This window comes from Lacerta agilis, chromosome 9 (assembly GCF_009819535.1).
Source record: "Lacerta agilis isolate rLacAgi1 chromosome 9, rLacAgi1.pri, whole genome shotgun sequence".
Classification (NCBI taxonomy): Eukaryota; Metazoa; Chordata; class Lepidosauria; order Squamata; family Lacertidae; genus Lacerta; species Lacerta agilis.
The window spans coordinates 51,447,891-51,467,667 of NC_046320.1; the positions used below are offsets into that span (position 1 = coordinate 51,447,891).

Genomic DNA, 19,777 nt, shown 5'->3' on the forward strand with positions numbered 1-19,777 from the left:
CGGCGCGTCGCCCCCACGCGCTCGCACGACCGCGGGAACACGTGTCCGAGCCGCGAGAGGGGTCCAGCAAGCGGCGCCTCAAGCGAGAGAGAACCCGCTCACCTCTCCCGCGCGGGAAAGCGAAGGGGAAAGAGAGTGAGAGAGCGCGTTTGCGAGTGCGCGCGCACCTGGCTGGATTTCTTTGACGCGCTAATTGGGCCGCGGCGGGGGAGCTGCGACACCTGGACCAAGAAGAAGTCGACGGAGAGGAATCAGGCGGCGGCTCGCCCTTCTCCCCCTCAGACTTCCGCAGCCCGACCCGCACACTCAGTTTGAGAAGCGGGGGAACCTGGAGGAGCTCTCGGCGTTTTCATCTTCCTGAGGGAGCTGACTTTAAAAGTTTCATTTAAGGAGACACTCCCACCCCCCTTTCCTGTCACGCAATAACTTCTTCACTTGAGGGATTTTCCGGCACCACTTCTTCAAGAGAGAGAGCCGAGGACAGCAAAAAAGAGAAAGAGGGGCGAGAAGGTGGGGGAGATCCCTCTTCCGTAGCCAAGGGACAAAGGCAGAGTCGTCCTGGTGTGTGTTTGTGTGTGCGCGGCGCGCGCGACTTTTCCTCCTTCCACCTCTCCCACCCCAAGCGGAGGTGTCTCTCTGGCGTTTTCTTTCCCATCTCCAAGTTACCACAGAAAAAGGCGAAAGGGGAGGGGGGAGCCTCTTTTAACCCAGCCAAGCACCCGCCCACCTCTCTCTCATAGCTTCCAAACATCCAAATAGTGGTGTTACTTTTTGAAGAAGAAAAAAACAACGGACAGTTGTCTTTATTTATATTCAAGAACGTGGCGCAGGAGTAACACAGGGGTCAACGAGAAGACTACAGAGGTCTTCTCTCTTCTTGTTTATCAAAAGAAGGGAGGGGAGGGGGGAGGCCAGAGGAGATAAACGCCTCTACGGGAAGGGACGCGATCTTGCCCAGACTTTCCTGTCCTCTTTTGCTGCAGACACAACAGAAACCGGGAGGGGAGGGGTGACGCCTCTTTTAAAGGCAGGCTGGCAGACAAAATAGCCGGGCCCGGCCGCGCTCGATCCCTTTCCTCTTCTCCCCTCCCCCAGGTGTTTGGGTCTGGATGGCATGGAGAGGGGCGGGCGAGGAGGAGGAGGGAGCTGGGCTTAGGCGGCGAGGCGCGTGGGCTGCGCGGCTCGAGAGCCGGGGAAAGTGATCGCCGAAGACTTTTAACTTCCCTCGTTCCTTCTGTTCTCCTCCTCTCCCTCTCTCCCTGCTGCCCTCCCTTCTTTCCTTTCCTCCTCTCCCTTTATTGCCGGGGTGGAGCAGCCTCTCAGGAGCAGCCACTATGCCTCAGCTCTCGGGAGCCGGAGGAGGCGGCGGCGGCGGGGACCCGGAGCTTTGTGCCACCGACGAGATGATCCCGTTCAAAGACGAAGGCGACCCCCAGAAGGAGAAGATCTTCGCCGAGATCAGCCACCCGGAGGAAGAGGGCGACTTGGCCGACATCAAGTCGTCGCTGGTGAACGAGTCGGAGACGATCCCAAACAGCAATGGGCATGAGGTATGGAGAGAGAGAGGGAGAGATGGGCACAAACGGTTGGGGGTCTATGCGAAGGGCAAGGGGGAAGCGCACAACAGCTGGCGGAATAGAGCAAACTTTCCGGGAAGGGCGACGGTCAAGTATCAGCAGCAGCACAATAAAGTTGTGCACAGGGTACAACCCGGTTTCACTCTTTGGGTGGGCTTCGGGGTGGGTTGTGGGGAGAGGCTTCGTCTTGATCCTTTTGCCCTCTTATCTCAAGCAGTAAATCAAGCAGTGAATCAGCCTGAGCTTGATAAAGTCTCTGGAATGCATTCGAGTGGGTGGTTTTGCTATTTTGGGGCTAGAGGAAAGGATGTGGGGGTTGGGGGGGTGGAAGAGTAGGTTTCTGGCAAACTCAAGACTACCACTCCTTTTCAGGGATTTTGGGGGCTGTTGTTTTTTCAAGTGTAGAATGGTTTTTCTTTCTTTTAGGCTAGCTAAGGAAAGGGCCTGTGTGCGCGCAGCGTGGAAAACGGAAAACTAAGCCGCCAAGTGGGATACTGTGTTGACCACGGCGCTTTGAAAACTGATACTCCACAGTTCCCCATGAATGAATAGCGCTTGGCGCGGCGGAGGAGGGAGTGGAGTTGAAAGCTCCGCTTGCTGCAGTTCCCCCCTCCTTGGAATTGGGGGTGGGGGCGGGCAGAACAGTTGAAGAGGAGCGGTTGTATTGTTGTGAAGCTACTTTTTAATCTTCCTGTTACCTTTCCCCTAGTTTAAACCCGTTTTTTGAGTGGTGGGGAGGCATGTATTGGGAGTATGGCAGAATGTCTCCCCACCACCACTACACAAGAGTTTTGCTAAACTGGCCTCCTCTGGTTTTGTTCCTTGTGCGTTTGCAGATGGCTATCGTGGCTCAAACGTAAATCTCCCACCTGGCCTGAGATTAAAACTTGAGTTTGGTGCCATATTCCTTACATTACCATGGTTACTCTTGGTGCCCTGCCTTGCTGTGGTGCACTACAGTAGCAAATAAGAGTACATAGAGACACGTGGGTGGTTAGGTGGCAGCTCCCTAACTCTGCAGAAATAAATGAATGTTGTATGAGCAGAGCAAGAAAAACACTAGAAAGTTAACTTCCTGCACATCTTTCAAGGAGAGATTTTTTTTTGGGACAGTACTTCACAACCAAGTTCAAACTTTTTTCTTATGTACATTTGTTGCCAAAAGAAATACCTGCAGGCTGAATTCACTCGTGCCTAGATCAGAAGTTTGCTTGCTGTGAAAGGAGAAGAACCAGAGATTTTGAGCAATTTAAGTAGATGGTTTGGGGGGGAGGTTACCTAAAAGATTGACTCCACCCTTTCATGCCTGCATATACTTTTAAGTTATTCATCAGAGGATGGAGAGGGCCTTTTCTCTGCTGGTGCCCTAACTATGGAATGTCTTCTCAGGCTTTCCTGGTGCCTGCATTAAAGTATTTTCAGCACCAGGCAAATACTAATTTTCCTTCTCCCCAGCAATTTAAAATTATTTCTTACTGGGTCTTTTGTTTAAGAATGATGTTAGGATACTTGTGGAAATTTTTATTGCTCTTAGTAATTTATCTGATGGTTATTGTTTTTTTGTGATCTGTCCAAATGACATGGTTAATGGCTGGTCCATCATTTAAAAAAAAACAACCAACTTTATTTTTGTAGCATCTGTGGCTTAACTGTGGCTTACAAATTGAAAGAGCTCTTTTTCACCATTGCTTCTGGTATTATTTTGCTATAGTGGTATCTTAGGAACCTAGCCAAGGTGGTGCACCCTACTACTAACAGTTGGGGAAATGGTCCCAAGTACACTGAAGTCAACTAAATTTCACTAATGATCAACATCGCTTACAAGGAAGGGTTTTGTTTTCTGAAGCCTTCAGACTAAGGTGCATGGAAGTCAACAGAACTTGTTTCCAAGAAACGACACACTGAGAAATGACCTGCAAACCTTCAATGTTGGGTTGTGCATTAAAGGTTTATTTTGAATTTCAGTGTTTCTGGATTGCCTTTTAAATTTGGATGAGCTTGCATTGATTCAAATGGAGTTGAGGTCTTTGAAATGTATTTAGTTAATTAATGCGTACTGGTGTGCGTTATTTGCAACCATTAACTATATATTCCTTATTGGGCAGAGGTGACTTGGCCATGGTATTCCTACATTAACTTTCAACATTGGGCTGTTGCAATGTGCTCTATGTAGGGCTGCTCTGGAAGACTTATCAAAAACTTCAACTGGTTCAAAATGCTGAGTTGCTGCTAGAACCCCTATAACCTCTGTTCTAAAACAGCTGCATTGGTTTACCCATTTGTTTTCAGGCTCAATTTAAGATGCTCTTGGTTGGTAAGATATGGGGGGGGGTTGCTCCTCCTGGTAGTTCTGCTGCCCTAAAAAGTTCAGGGAAATGGTGGTCTAGAAGAGGGCATTCTCTGTGGTACCCCCTAAGTTCTGGAGTTCGCTCAGCACAGAGGTGTGTCTGGCACCTTCACTATACAGTTTTCAGTGAATGTACCTCTGCCCTGGCCTTGGCACCTGAGACATGTGTTTTCAGGACCCACTCTGTTCCTATGACTCTAATTTAAACTGCTTTTAATGCTGGATTTGAAATTGTTGTAACCTGCCTTGGGACCTGCTGGTGAAGGGCAGGTAATGAATTTAATAATGATGATTGTAAGTCCATATACCCCCTCACCCCCGAAAAATATTGTAATTCATTATTTTCCATGAGTATGGAATGCAGTGTGAGTGCTTTCTTCCCGAAATCAGTTTTCATGGCACAGGAAAAGGCAGGTTTGTATGAATCACAGGATCATATAATAGCATTAGGCCTCAAGAGTAGCCATGAAATTTCTCGGGTTAAAATCAGCAAGGTCAGAGCATTAGCCATAAACTCTTTAAAGGATTTGCATAAACTGTTGGGCAACTTACCAACACTGAAACAAAATAGGGATTTATTCTTTTTTTAATGAAAAAAAACAAGGATAGTTCAGAGACTACCACAATATATGTTTCACTAAAATGAGGTTGTGCAAATTAAGGATAGTGGAAGCTATTCTTGGATCACTATAAAATTAAATACTAGCGAAGTGGTGCAAATTAAACAAAAACATAAAACATTTTGTATTAAAGCATGCTATCCTGTGGATAGATAGCTAGAGGAGAGGGGGAGACATAGAAGTGTTTATGTGGGATTTGGACATTATCATACATTTTTATTAAGGGAAGATATAAGGAACAAAATAAGGTAAAAATGGATGGAAATGTACCAATGGCATGTGATATATTATTTTTTTTGGTCCAGGTTTCCAGGCAAGGCCAGTCTCAGGAGTCTTACCACGAGAAAGGCAGAGAACACCCTGAAGAAGGTAAGACAGATCTTTCTTTAACACAAGTTATAGATTTTGCTGCTATTTCCCCCCTATTCATGCTTTACTTGCATGCAGGGCATTTCTGTATTGACTGTGGGTTGTACTTTTAGCCCCGCCCACAACTTCACAACTCCTTCCTGCAATTGCTGCCATTGCAACAATTGCAGGGAAGCACATTTGCTTGCATGTTAGGGGTGAGGCAAAAAGTGCAATCCTGCTCCGCAGTCCTTAAATAAATGCCTTGCACCCTCGCATCAAGTAACAGCCTGGATGTTGGTTATTGAGGCCAGTCTGCATGCAAGCCTTCTGTTTCAAAAATTGCCTGTGTGTGTGAGTCTGGTCTGCACTGGGACATGTGTGTCTGTGTGTTTGGGGGTAGTGGGCTTAACTTTTTGCCACCCACTATGAGTCTGGGGTCCCTGGTGCCTGCAATTTGCATAGGAGCAGATTTTTTAGATGCCAGTTGCAATTGCAAGCAGCCTGACCTGGATCATAGTGGGCTGTATGCCCCCAACCCAACTGTGAGGGTCTCAACTGGAAACACCCACATTTACATTTAAATATAAATAAAAAAGCTTACACTCAAAGGCAAGCAACTAAGTAAAGTCACATAAAGCCTGGCCCCAACTAATGTTAATCTTAAGGTTTTTCCATGTGAGCCACTTTCTGTGTTGTGCCATTTTCCACAAATCACTCCTGTGTACAAAACATTTTGATCAAATCCTATGGTATGAATATTTATGTACTGTAGCACGTATGTGCTTCTCTCCCACCAGCAACTATAGGTAATTGTATTTGTAGGCTTCTCTTTCAGGCTTAAAAAAAAAGTTTAGAAGGAGTTATTTTGGCAAGTACTCACTTGTTCTATAACACGATGTAGGAAGCATAATTCAAGCAGCACAGTGGTTATCTGCTAATTAACTAAATATTTTGGATGGCCCCCAAGCCACTATGTTAGGTGAGGGCTTTGGTTTTTTTCCAGTGAAGCTGATTAGATCAGCATGATTCTTACTGCAAATACATATCAGTTTCAGTTAAATTCTCAATATAAAAATGTGTTTGGGGTTTTTTTGTCACTAGGGAATGGTAGTGAAGGGTTGGGGGGGAACTCTGTCAGTAAGACTTGTAACATGGAGTCTGTAAAATTCAGCATTTCATTTGATTGCAAAATAGCCATTATTATTTAAATTACATATTAAGCAGATTAGAAATGGAACCCCCTGTGTTGAATAGGCTCACCATTAGCAGCAGGTGTTGTTGTACAGAAGGCTGAACTCTTTTCCTTATTAATTGCTTCTAATTGGCCACGGTCAGAACAAACTTTTTCCTGCTGCTGGTGTAGACTACCAGAAGGAAGCCTTAAAAAGAAAAAAGAAACAACCCCCCCCCACCAAAAATCTAGTTACAATGTCCTTGTCCTTAACTGGAGAACAGAACGTGCAGGACACTTTCCTCTAAAGATTAACCTATTCTCAGATGTGGTTGTAAATGGATGTATTCGAAGTTTTAATATCTGTGATGCTTCGTGGGCTGAGCTCCCTCTTGCCTGGAAGTTTGATATCTTCAGATATAACAGAACCGATTAAAATGTGGTGGTCTAAGGTATACTTTAGTGCAGTCCTTTTAATAGGTCTAAGAACTTAAAGATGCAAACCTTGAGCAGAATGTAAACCTCCCCCCCCCAAAAAAAAACGTAGAGCTGCTGGAAGAATGAGTGTCATCTTATATAGAGACACATTGGAAACATAAGTGGCAGGGCTAAATCAATAACTCTTGCTTTTTACAGGGAAACGCAATGATGGTGGCTTATATAGTAAAGGACCTTCTTACTCTGGTTATTCTGGGTATATCATGATGCCAAATATGAATAATGATCCATATATGTCTAATGGATCTCTTTCTCCACCAATCCCCAGAACAGTAAGTTTACTTTTTATAAATATATGTATGCATGCATATGTACACTCACAAATCATTCTTTGGAAATACAAGCTTTGTTTACTGATTAGCAAGCCTTGGTTTTGGCAGGATTTGAGAGGAATGCTTACTGCTAATTAAGGTGCTGACATTGCATACCTGATCTTTAGGTTCCTTTCTAGCTCTGTATATGCTTTCTAGGAATCTTGAACAGTTTACGGTAGAGCATAAGAGGTGAATCACACAGAATGGCATGGTGGTGTGAACCCATTGGCAAGTGGTGTATGTGTGTGGTGCTCATTGTGAGCTTGGCTTCCCTAGGAAGTTGCAGGTGGTTGCTTGAGGATGTGGAGGCTCCTCTTAGTGTTTGTCTTGGTTGAGCTGAAGAGGCTGAGTTACAATCTCAAGCCAGCCTATGTTGAACCATGCAATATGGCAGTAGCCCTTTTATGTCAGAATTGGTGATCAGTGTAATAATATATACAGGGTCTTGCAAACTTTTTCCTGCTTTAACATCCTTTTTCTGAGATAATGCATTCTCAGTGCCCTTGTAACCCTCCTAATGCCTTCTTCTAACTTGAAATAATAATAATAATAATAATAATAATAATAATAATAATAATAAATCTGTATAAGGGATGTGCTTTAAAAAGTTATACCTCCTTGGTGGTCTCAGTAACCTACCAATGATAGCTATAGTTTTCTAAAGTAAGTTAGGTTTTTCTTTTTCATTGAAAGCTACTTAAAATATGCTAACTTCTCAAAAGTCCCAAATTCTATCTTTTTTTTCTTTGTTGGACATTTTCTAGTATACCTGAACATGCTAGTTTGGGTTTACGTATTTATTTATTTATTTTATTAACAATAATTGTGTAAGAACAAATAAGCAATCTGATTTTTAAGGGCTATTGAATTAGACAGTATTTCTTATTGTAAGTTGTGAGTGGGTTAAGTGAACCAGCTACCTCTGAGCCCTTGGTGCACTGGGAGAGACCCCAATTTGCATTCCTTTTTACCTCTGGTGCTGAAATTCAGTACATTTTTCATATAAACATGAAACTGTTAACTTTGGCATGTGACGAGTGTTTTCACTGCATGTATTTACACAGACAGAACACTGGGATTGGCTGCATCTCTGTGACAAATATATGTTTGGTGGTGAACATGATTTATCACTTTGTGATTATTGAAGTGACCCTAAAGTTCCAATTCTGTGCTTACTTATTTTAGAGATTGTCCCATTGAAGTATGTGGAACTTCAGAGCAAGCATAACGATAGCACTGTCTGTCTGAGGACTCTTGATGTAAATATCCCTCTCTTGTTAGTTGAAAGGATGGTGATGGCTATAGGGGTTAGGATCTATAGGGACATATATTCTGTGCCACTGATCTTGAGTGAAATGGACAGATAAAAAATGGTTATATATACTGCTTTTTCTTCTTTTTATAAGTATGCATTACTTATGCTTCTGAACATGAAGGAAGTATGTTAATCTTTGCAAGTTCTGGAAATAAGCCAAATAGTTAAAGATTCAGTATGTGAAACAGCCGAGATCCAAAATTTTATTAAAAGTTATTTCCTGGTTGAGTGCATCTTGTTCATGTTTGTGACTGGCTTACTTTAGAGGTTAATAATTGCTTTGGCTATCTGTATTTGGCACATGCACCTGAGAATACAAATACTGTAGTGTACTAGTAAGTTGTCATTGCATTTGTGTTTATTGCCTCGTAAACTTCCAAGATGGTTATGGAAGGAAATAATGTATACAAATAATCTAACCCTAGATGTATATAAATAATCAAACACTGGCAGAATCCTGTTGGAGGAACCAATGCTTCCTGGATGTTCTTAGCCTATAGAGCTGTGTTTAATACTAGAAAAGGGAAGAGAGAGTGTGTGTTAAAAACATGTGTTTATAAACACAGAGATAGTTTTAATAGCAAACTCTAGGAGCTTACACAAAGCACTATTATCAAAATAGAGGTGCTATGATGGGAATATGTTTTTTGGCTTTCTGAAACATAAAATCTTGCTACAGAGCTAAACAGTTACTTGAAACTGCTGTGTATTCTGCTTCATCATTACCATGTCTTGAATAAAAAGGCAGATGATTGACAAAATTGTGTGTTTGGGCATGTAATTATTATTTTTTTGAAGGGCATTGTGAATAAGAAGTGAGAGGAGAACTTATCAGAAGTGAAAACTAAGGACTGTTCTTGCATTTTAGCGAAACGTCTTACATTTTCTGCCCTGTTGACATCAGGTTGGTTTTGTTTTGCCACATTGTGCTTCAAGTTACATAAAGGTCTGTGCCTTTGTGGGTATGGTTATAATGTTATTCGGTGATAGAAATCACGGCATTTTAAAACAGAATATTCTTGCACAACTTCCAAAACTTGTCTGATCTGAGGCAACTAGAGTTCCCATGAGGAAAACCCCCATCTGGTTGGGACTAAGCTTGACAGAGGAAAAATTGCCTAGAGGAATATTTGCAGGGGAAACTGATGGCCATGGGAGGAGTTTGACATTCCTCTTCTTACTTGCTATTTTTCTGCTAGAAATCCTCCCTTCACCTTCATGTTGGTGTTACCTTGTCAAACATGTTTTCCAGGGTAATGCAGTTTAGCCATTAGCTACCCTACATTTTATCATGGCTTCACCTTCTGGTTTCCTTGTCTATTATTCAGCCAAGTTTTATTTAGGGTGGACCCACTAAAATAAAGTAAGGTCCATTAATTTCAATAGGCGTACTCTGAATCAAACTTACAGGTAGTTGAACTCTTTTTCTTCAAAGTGAAGATGGTTCAGATAGATTTAAAAGATAGACTTTTTATTTAAAAAAATGTTGTGTTGGACTGACCATTTGTTTGTGGATTTGATTCCTGTGGAATTTCTCATTAGCATAACAAAGCATCTGCCGGCTACATCTGTTGCCCCAGAGGTGTTAGCTAGGATTTGAACCACCTTGGGGGCAGTGAATTTTTTGACACTATTCTGGACAGCCTGGTTTTCTTAATGTGCAGGGAATCTGATGAATACCACTGCTTACAATATTTAAATTGAGTGGCTTGGGAATCATGATTAGTCGAATGGCCTATTGCTGATGAATATTCTGCTGCAAAAGTTTTTTTTTGCAGTATGTAAATAAGATTTTTTTTTTAATCAGATGCTAAAATTCTTAGTGATTATTTCTCCTTAAGATGATGACCTAATTTTGCACTTCTGACTACTGCTGCTGGGGTGGGGGTGGGAATTCCACAGACAGAAATATGCATGTAATGTTTCACAGAAATTCAAACATCTTTATTTTAAGCTTACATAAGGCTAGTATACATAGACTTGTATACTATGCGAGTTTTTACCAATTTTTCATTGAATAACAGTGTTTGCATGGGGTTGAATAACAGTATTTGCATGGTTTTCAATGTGTGAAGGAAAGTATGCTGCTGAAATAGCGAGAGCCAGCCAGTTTGTAAAAACTGTTTCCCCTATGGTTTTATGTAAATGCCTTTTGAGTTGCACATCTTTGTATATGGTATGTTCAGTTACCTCTCAGGAAGATCCACGGAGGTGGCAGCCTTCTGAACATATGAGCAAATCCAGTTTGGGTATCAGTTTGGACATATTTCTATGTCTTGGATTTCAATGAATTTAACTCATAATATTAGGCTTTGAAATGTATCATTTTCTTGTGGCAGTGTGGCTCCCTTGCCATCTCCTGTTTGGAACCCTTTTCTTAAGACTGTTCATGCAGAAATGAAGAAAATACTGGGAAAGATGAAAAAATGTGGGCCACTATAAGGCATTATAAGACCCAAGGCTTTCAGGGTCAACTCATGAGACGCTTGCAAAAAGCACATCCTGAAGCAGTGGCCTAAAAAGTAAGGATTGTAATACAACTTTTTGTGAAAAGCTTGCCGCCAGACCTGTTGTTAAAAAAGTCACCAGCTCTTTTTTTTATTATTGTTATTATTATTCTGAAATATATCAGTGCCGCCCTTGAACATCTCGGCTTTCAAGCTTCCAACTTACTGGGAGAAAAACTGCTATAACCATAGAAGAAAATGGAATGAACAGCTGGAGCAGCAAAAGGCAGCAATGTTGTTCTTCATAAAGCAAGTGCTAATGCAGCACATATGTCAAGAGGGAGACTACAATACTTGTGAACATAGCCTTGTGTGCCTTTTGGCGGCTTCCATCCTAGCATAAGTGTGAAGAGTGTGTGTGTGTGTGTGAGAGAGAGAGAGAGAGAGAGAGAGAGAGAGAGAGAGAGAATAAAGATTGGTTTCCTCTATATTATGGCACTTCAAGTGAGATTGGTTTTAGGTATCTGTCCTGGAGCGGGATCTATCCTTTTTTGCATTTCTTGAGTGTTCCTCTAATTATCTCACATTATTAGGCTATTTATATGTATCTCTTTCCAAAGCAATTAGAATAAGGCTTGAGTAAGATGTAGGGTGGCAAGTTTAAGTAATTCTATATTATGTGGCCTGTGTTCTTGGCAAGAAGGCTCCCCCCCCTCCGCCACCCTTTGCATCTAAGCATCCTGGTTTTCATTCCCAGCTGGAATAATTAGACTGAACAATAGGCCTCTTGGCAGCAATGAAAGAGCCCCCCATATGTTCTGGTATAGGCAGTGAACTAAATACCACTTTTAACTTAAACTCTCACAATGCTATTGTTAGTATTTGAAGCTGGACTTCATCTTGTAGTTTTCACAGACCTCAGTCTTGGTGATATCCAAAGATTGTGGCTTATGGTTTTAGATTGCAGGAATTACGTGCCGAGGGTTGTGTACAGTGGGGGTCACTCAACTGATGGTAAGGCTTCCATCAGTGGAACAGGGAAGGAAACAATTTTCAGTGATACCTCCTTATTCCTGCAGCAAGCTCCCATCTCTCTCTCTCTCTCTCCTCTCCCACCCACCCACCCCCTGAATTTAGTGGGGAGGCGGAATCACTGAAAATTGCTTCCCTCCCTGTTCTGTTGAAAGAAGCCTCACAGTCAGCTGAGACCACGTTTGAAAATCAGGCTGCTACTAAACGCTTGATGATATGACAAGAGAGACCCAATTTAGCTTCAAATCATAATGCCTTTATTTTATTTTGAAGTTCTCATGTGTAGCTCATGAAACACGTGTAGTCAGGGAAGGCAGCAAAACTATAAATGATGCGATTCCTCCATTGAAGGTACATACACATTATTACTGTATCCAAGGTATGGATCTAATATAGAAGTCAGCAACTCTATTTTTACACCAGAGACCTCACCGATTACTAATAAGCTTGAGATAACACAGTCAGCTTGTATGCTTAGAAATATGGCTGTAATTGGAATATCTTCTTCATGTACACAGAACTTGGCAAATGATGTGTAGACATATTCACCCTGCATTCTTTATTCTGTTCTTTTGGGGGCAGGAAATGTTTATACCGGTACTTTTTAGGGGGTGGGGTCTGAAGCACAGAGTGATTACTGGCAAGGGGAGAGATGGTGCTGGGGGAGTGGTAGACAAGATCTTGTACAAGGGCCGATAGCCACTGTAAGCCCTTTTCAGCCACTTCCCAGCTCTCTGAATTTGCGTGATCACGTCAGTCCATTCCCTAGTCTGGTTGTGCTGTTGATGAATGCCAGGTTAGCCTGAATAAAACATTTGTGCTCCATGATTCAATTATGAGATGAAGGCTGACCTGGTATGTGTTATTGAGAAGATCTTGGTGGGCAATCTTGCCTCCCATGGTACCCAGTACAGCACCAGCCCAGATTAGAAGTTACTTTCATCCATTAGATTTCAATTGTCCTCACCAGGAAGCCAGTCCATCTTGTCATTGAATTCAGGGGTCTGTTATTTGTGTTGGGGCTGGATAGGCAGAATAGGGATGCTGTTGGTGTACCAGCCACCCCACTGCCCAACAGCCTCCATGGGTGTGTGAGTGGCTTCAGATAACCTCTTCATAGTGGTGGTAGTTGGGACTTCAACATCCATGCTGAGGCCAACTCCACACAGTGGTGGAGGAAGGGGGCGGTGGGAGTCCACCCCAGGTGCCATCTTTGAGGGGGGGTGACAAGAAGCTACGTCTGAAGGATCCTCCGCTCATGGCTGAACCCTCCACTGCCGTCTGTGCACTGCTTGAGCAGCTCCGTCTGCATACCGCCAGGCGGCGCATGCACAATGGCGCTATGTACGGTGCCGCACATGCGCCCTGCATACAGCACGTGCACCTGCATTGTACGTAGCGGTGCACGCACGCGCCCTACATAGTGGTGTGCCACGCATGCACTGTAGGTATGGTGCACGCACATGCACCACCAGGCAGTTTGCCCTGCCCCCCAGCACCGGGTGCCGGTTCTTCTTCCTTCGCCCCTGACTCCATTGCCTCCATGATAACTATGGATCCAATATCCCCTTTTAGGCAAGGTGCTGAAGAAGGTGGTACCAGAACAACCTCAGGCATGCTTGAATAAAACCAGTTATCAAGACCTATTTCAATCTGGCTTCAGGCCTGGTTTGGGGACTAAAACTGCCTTGCTCACCCTGGTCAATGAACTTTGTCAGGAGAAAGATTATTCTAGAACTCTCAAGCATATTTGATACCATTGTATTCTTCTGGGCTGCCTTCAGGATTTAGAAGTTGGGAATGATGTTTTGTGGTGGTTTCATTCCATTCTCTGAGGGGGCGTTTAAGAAAGCAGCATTGAGTGATTTACACTTGGCCCCTTATGAGTGATCCTGTGGGGTTCCATAGGGATCTGTCTTGTTGCCCGTGCTCTTTAATATCTATAAGAAACTGCTGGGAGCAGTCATCTGGAGATTTGGAGTAAAGTGTCATCAGTATGCTGATGGTACCCTGCTTGTTTTCTCTGTTGTATCTGCATTGGGAAAGGTAGTGAAGGTCCTGAATCAGAGCCTGGAGGTTGGAAGGGACTGGGCCAATAAATTGAAGAAGAAGCTTGGTGAGATGGAGGTTTTGTGATTGGGTGGTTCTCAAGTCTGGAAATTGGCAGTGGTTCTGGGTGGGATTACTCTCTTGGAAGGTACAGGTTTGTAGATTTGATGCTCATAGAAATGGACATTTGAGGCCCTGGTGAGGTCAATGGCTAGGAGTGCATATACCTGGCTTCAGTTGGTGCTTCAATTCTGGCCATTTTGGGCTGGATATGGTTTTCCGTTCTCAGGCAATATCTAGAATGGACTATGCATGCACTTTACATGAGACAACCCTTAAAGATTATACAGAATTTGCAAGTTGTGCATAATGCAGTTGGCAGAGTGTTGATAGCAGCAGCGGGCTAGTTGTATATGACTTCTATTCTCAAACAGCTGAACTGGTTCAAGGCCCAATTCTAGGTGCTTACTGTATTTTTCCGTGTCTAACACGCCCCCATGTATAAGATGACCCCTATTTTTTGGGACAGTAACAAAAAATGGGGGGTTGCCCAGAGTTATTGAGCTTTTGGGGGGCACCACCGCCAATCGCCCTACGGCTTGCCCACCACTACAAATCATCTGCATGCTCACTGCCAATAGCACACCTGCCCACTTGATGCAACAGGAACAGATTGCACGCACGCCTCGCCGCTGCCATAGATCAACGTCCAATTGCCACAGATGCAGCCAATCATCAGCAGGCCTTGACGCAGCAACCAATCACACGCCCAATCGCTGCTGCCAATCTCCTGCTGGCTGCTGCCACCAATCGCCCATCCCCCCCCCTCTGCCTTCCTAGCATAGCTGTCAACGTTTTCCTTTTTTAAAGGGAAATTCCCTTATTCCGAATAGGATTCCTCGCAAGAAAAGGGAAAAGTTGACAGCTATGCTTCCTAGTGGTCCCTGCATTAAATAAGGTGTGTAATGGAAAAAGACTTTATGGTGGTAGCTCCACATTTGTGAATGGCTTCCCCATTGAAGCGTGTCTTGTCTCAGCTTTATGTTCTTTAGTTATTAGCCTAAATGCAAAAGTTTGAATGCTATGTAGAAGTAATAGGTCCTATGTTTTGTTTCTAAATTCCAACCCCCCCCCAAAAAAAACCAACACGTTGCAGTGAGGCACATTTCGCTGGCATGCTGCTGCTTAGCCGGGCTGAGAAAAGGTAAGTCAGAAGTTAGGTTACTTTTAAAAATGCAACACTTCCCCCTCACAAGAAGACAAAAATGCAAGCGGCAGGAATACATCAAGATAACATTGAACAATATTAGGAAAAATAGTATACAAAAAGGAAAATGGAAAACAGAAGATATTGTAGCTGAGAGGATTGGAAGCAGAGCACTGGGTGAGGTGGGGGGTGGTGAAGGGGTGGTGAAGGTGAAAGGTGGTGGAGGGGGTAAGAAAATACACAGGAGAGCGATTATGGTTGTATATGAAAGTTTTTTTTTAGTTAATGTATGAGAGAATGTATGCAAATGTATGAATGTATATTTGTAAATGTTTATATATTTTAACAACAAAAATTTATTTATTTATTTATTTAAAGATAACGTTGAACACATCTGTCTAGGTCATGCTTGCATTTCTGCATATAATAGGAAACCTGTGGATGTATCAGGAGAGCTTTTATAAAGTGGGGGGGGGACCCTGTACAACAGAATCAATCTTGAGGCTGGCATTTGTACAAAATTCAATACTTTCCTTGTTAGATGTTATCCCTATACAGTCATACCTCAGGTTACGGCTGCTTCAGATTGTGCGATTTCGGGTTGCGCACTGCGCCGAACCCGGAAATACCTGAATGGGTTACTTCCAGGTTTCGGCGTTCGTGCATGCACTGAAACGCTAAATTGCACTTTGTGCATGTGCAGAAGCGCCAAATTGTGACCCGCACGTGCGCAGACGTAGCGCTGTGGGTTGCGAACATGCCTCCCGCATGGATCACGTTCGCAACCTGAGCATCCACTGTATTAATTCTAAGTTGAATTGTTGCTGAACTCTTTATTCAGCAGACATTAAAAAGTTGACTAGTGTACTGAAACTTTATTGGTATAATTGTTTTTAAAAGAATTATAGTAGAATAACAACTGTTGATGTGCTGAAAGACCATTGAATAAAAGGCGCATCTTCAGCACCATCAAAGCAAAATGCAAAGCCTCCTATAGGTAGAACAATTTTTAATATTTATATAGTCCTTTTGGGGGGTGTCATTCAAGGATATCCAAATCATGATATTTTTTAAACATGACAATACAATGCAGAGAGAGAGAGAGACAGAGAGAGAGAGAGATGTATTATATATCATATGTATTTATTTAAAATTAGCTATGCAGTTAAAATGGTGCAAGAAGCAGAGCTTCTCTGATTGCTGTGGTAAAAAAAGAACTCATTCATGGGATAGTGGTTTGTTAAGGAATACATAAAATTTTAGGGGGAAAACAAAATGAACATACAAAACACTGTCTAGTTGTTGATGGATCCACTGCACACAACAGCCCTTTTCACTTGCCATTGAGTTGATAAAGAGCTTTTCTTTTCCACACTTACTGGGTTTGTGTGTGTGTGTGTGTGTACACCCCACCCCAACAACAGCTAAAGGAAGAATCTTACTGGTACCACCGATGCGCACTCCTCTGTAGTTAAATGCCACAAACAGTGAAAGGTCACATGGTATTTTAAAATAATCACACTTTGTTAGCTTTCATAGGCTTAGGATTGGAACCCCATGTCTACCTCCACTGTGTGAAATCAAAGCTCTGGTGTTGCTTCTCTTTTGTAACCTGGCATGGAAAGCACGATTCCCAGTAGAGAAGCAGTGGATGGGAGGAGGGGGCTGGAAGAGAACCTGCTGTTCTTTTTCAGCGCCTGCCCAGTAGGGCCCCAATTCTGCATTTCCATCACAAACGCAGGTCTAGAACATGGGCATGGGGGAAAGTAGCTAATAAAAAGGAGAAGTTGGAAGGGCAAGGTGGTGAGACGTTGAAAGGTTAAGCACCCACCAACTCTTCAGTGGAAATAATGACCTTCTGAGCCTCTCCTTACAAAGTTGCCGGTACTAGTTGCAGCTGGGCTTTGAATAAACAAGGCAGAGGCCCTCAGTTCTTGCAGTTCTGCCCCCGGAAATATCACTTAGCAAGGAGAGCCACAATGCCCCCATGTGTATTTTATTAGCAAAGAGACATTGTGCAACTAGCTGCTTTTGCTGTGTATTGCAGTTTTGGCATGGATTGTTGTGCTTGGTTAGTACTAAAAACATTACTTGGATATAAATGTAGCTGATTATCTGGTTGTTAATATACTGGACTTGGCTGAAAATCTAAACATACCCTGAATTTCAAGTCCTGTTGAAACTGGTGACTTGTTTCCAAGTGAGCAGTTTTAAGATTAGGGTGAGTTTATGTGGCCTAACATTTTAGCTTAAAGTATTTTTGAACTGCAGTGTGTACTGTACTTGGTTATTCTATAATGTGAAATAAAAAAGGCTAGCTAACTCTCAGTTTATGTAGCACTTGTAACTTACTAAGGTTTAAAATTATCATTCTATTTGCTTGATGGCTCTGTTATCCAGAAAGTGAATTCTTACTGCAATCTCTGCTTATATCTTGCTCCTCCTTGCAGAAGATGAAATAAGCGTTCCAGATTGTCTTCACATCCAATTTAGTGTCAGCCTCCTGAAAGGATTGTGTGAATCAGCTCTGACTATCCAAAGTGTTTGTTTGTGTATGTTTGAGGTCGTCTGGCTCTTGCTTTTAACCTTTCATGAAAAAGAAAAAGTAACCGCAAGGATGATACGGTTGCAGAGCCAGCCACTTGCTAGGGGTAAGAAGTATTCAAGTAGTTCGATAGAGAAATATGGATCAAACTGCCCTCAGTATCCTTATGTAAATATGCTTTGTGAGTTTTGGGTGGCAACCCTCCATCAAAATCATTTATACTCCAGGCTATATGGGAGACAAGTATATGATACTGATAGCATTTTATCTGCTCAAAAAGTATATAAAATTTAGGATTTCTAAAGGAATGGCTTATTGTTTTTCAAGCTATTCGACAAAAAAAGAGGACAGTGCTTGTTGTGCATATTTAGTAGTTGTGTTGAAGAGAAAATTAAAGGTGCATAAACCCTGTCCTTTTTCACAAAGCCACCATACTGAGTGATAGAGCAGAAGGTCTCAAAGGATACAGGGAAGGATAGATTTTAGTAGAATTGTGAGGTCTCACCACATGCAAAGGAGAATTGGGCTTCTGTTGCTTGGGAACTGTAGTTTATTAAGGATGGATGCCAAAAGTTGTTTAGATGACCCCTCACAGAGCTTTAATTCCCAGCACAATTAACAAACAACACTTCCTAGGATTCCGTGCAGGGAACAGTGACTGTTAAAGCGGTTTGATAATGCTTTAAATATATACTGCGGATGTAATTTAATAGTGGTAGAAAAGGGGGGAAATAATAGCAGCCTGCTAAGAAAGAACACTCACTGGTTATCCCATTGAGATGGTGGTTGCAGTGCAGTGCCCATGGGAGCCTGCCCATTTAAATTGGCCAGTTGTGGGTAGGCAGGGTGAGGGGGGGGGGTGCAGCTTGGCTGGCAGACCTGGGGTGCCTAGGCTTCACTTAGGTACATTAGCCACCCATATAACGGGACTGCGGCTGTTCTGAACAGTTCATTCTGAGCTGGATTCCCCACCCTCCTTCCCTGATCTTAGTGGCTAATAAGCAGTTAGTCCTTACTCAAGGCTTTGCTATGGTACTACTCGGTTGCCATATTTAGGACCAGGCAGACAAATTGGGCCTGTCTGGAAGCTTTGCTTGCCTCATAGCAATTGTCACAACTTTCATTGTTGGCGGATAAGGCATTGGGTTTGTAGTCTATTGGGGGGCACCCCCAATGCCCTTAAAACCATGGTCAACCCAGCTGGAATAATCAATGAGCAGAATGCCTACACCAGAACATGCTTACATCTGTAATATATAAAAGTTGTGGCCTAGCCTATTTGGCCCCAAGGTTGGTGTCCTGTGGCTTCATTTACTGGTTTTGCTGAGGGCCTAGATGGCTGTGAGCACACTGCACCTGGGCCCACAAACACAGGAGAAAATAATCACCTGTCTAAATTCACTTTTCAGGACTATTAGAAAACATACCTACTTGCAAAGCTAGTAAGAGAAAGGACCCATTGTTTGCAAGAACTGCAGTCCTGTCCTCCTTTGCTCCTGGCCACCATGTCTCTCAGGAAGACTACTGGAGAAGAATCTGCAACATGGATGCTAAATGCACTGAAATCAGAAGTCAAATAAAAGAGAACCCATAATATTTTAAACACAGTTGGATTATCTGGGGACTCAATTATTTTGTTAGCATTAGGGTTGATGAGGGATAAGTTCACTCATGCCAGAAGACTGAAATGTAGCACAAATACTGACTTAAAAGATTTCCACTCTGTCTGAAGCCCAAGAGAGATGTGCCCCAATCTTAGGAACATGCCTGGACTAAATGGACTTAAGCCTAGATCTTCTGGTTTAACAGGTTTAGATGAGAGCACTAGCAAATGCGTTGTTCTACAAGGACAAGTGGAAATTCAAGGCATCCAACCTCTTAAAAACCTATTTATTTTAGAACTTCACCTCTTAAATAATGTATTCCTTAAATTCTCTTGCCACATCGGCAGGAATGTTAAATTGTTTCTACTTGTTTTAACTGTCCTGTGTTTTTAAATGAGGTTGCAGCTATTATAAGCTTCTTTGTATGCTGTTTGTTTTTTAATGCTGTGCTACCTGCATTGATGGTAGCAGTCATGAAATTAGAAGACGCCTGCTTCTTGGGAGAAAAGCAATGACAAACCTAGACAGCATCTTAAAAAGCAAAGACATCACCTTGCCGACAAAGGTCCGTATAGTTAAAGCTATGGTTTTCCCAGTAGTAATGTACGGAAGTGAGAGCTGGACCATCAAGAAGGCTGATCGCCGAAGAATTGATGCTTTTGAATTGTGGTGCTGGAGGAGACTCTTGAGAGTCCCATGG

The 19,777-nt window shown here is 42.8% G+C and overlaps 1 protein-coding gene across 6 annotated transcripts in view; it reads left to right on the forward strand.

Annotated features, from left to right (window-relative positions):
- Positions 1-481: 481 nt before the first annotated feature.
- The window catches only part of LEF1 (lymphoid enhancer binding factor 1), a 104,661-nt gene continuing 85,365 nt past the window's right edge, over positions 482-19,777 (forward strand). For 3 of the 6 annotated variants that reach the window (XM_033160270.1, XM_033160266.1, XM_033160271.1), the window contains exons 1-4: positions 482-561; positions 1,316-1,550; positions 4,850-4,913; positions 6,703-6,836. In XM_033160270.1, the coding sequence (XP_033016161.1) occupies positions 1,335-1,550; positions 4,850-4,913; positions 6,703-6,836 (414 nt within the window). In that variant the 5' untranslated portion in view covers positions 482-561; positions 1,316-1,334. Of the gene's footprint in view, positions 562-1,070; positions 1,096-1,116; positions 1,551-4,849; positions 4,914-6,702; positions 6,837-19,777 lie in introns of those variants that run through there. The other 3 variants (XM_033160269.1, XM_033160268.1, XM_033160267.1) reach the window with 3 other exon arrangements.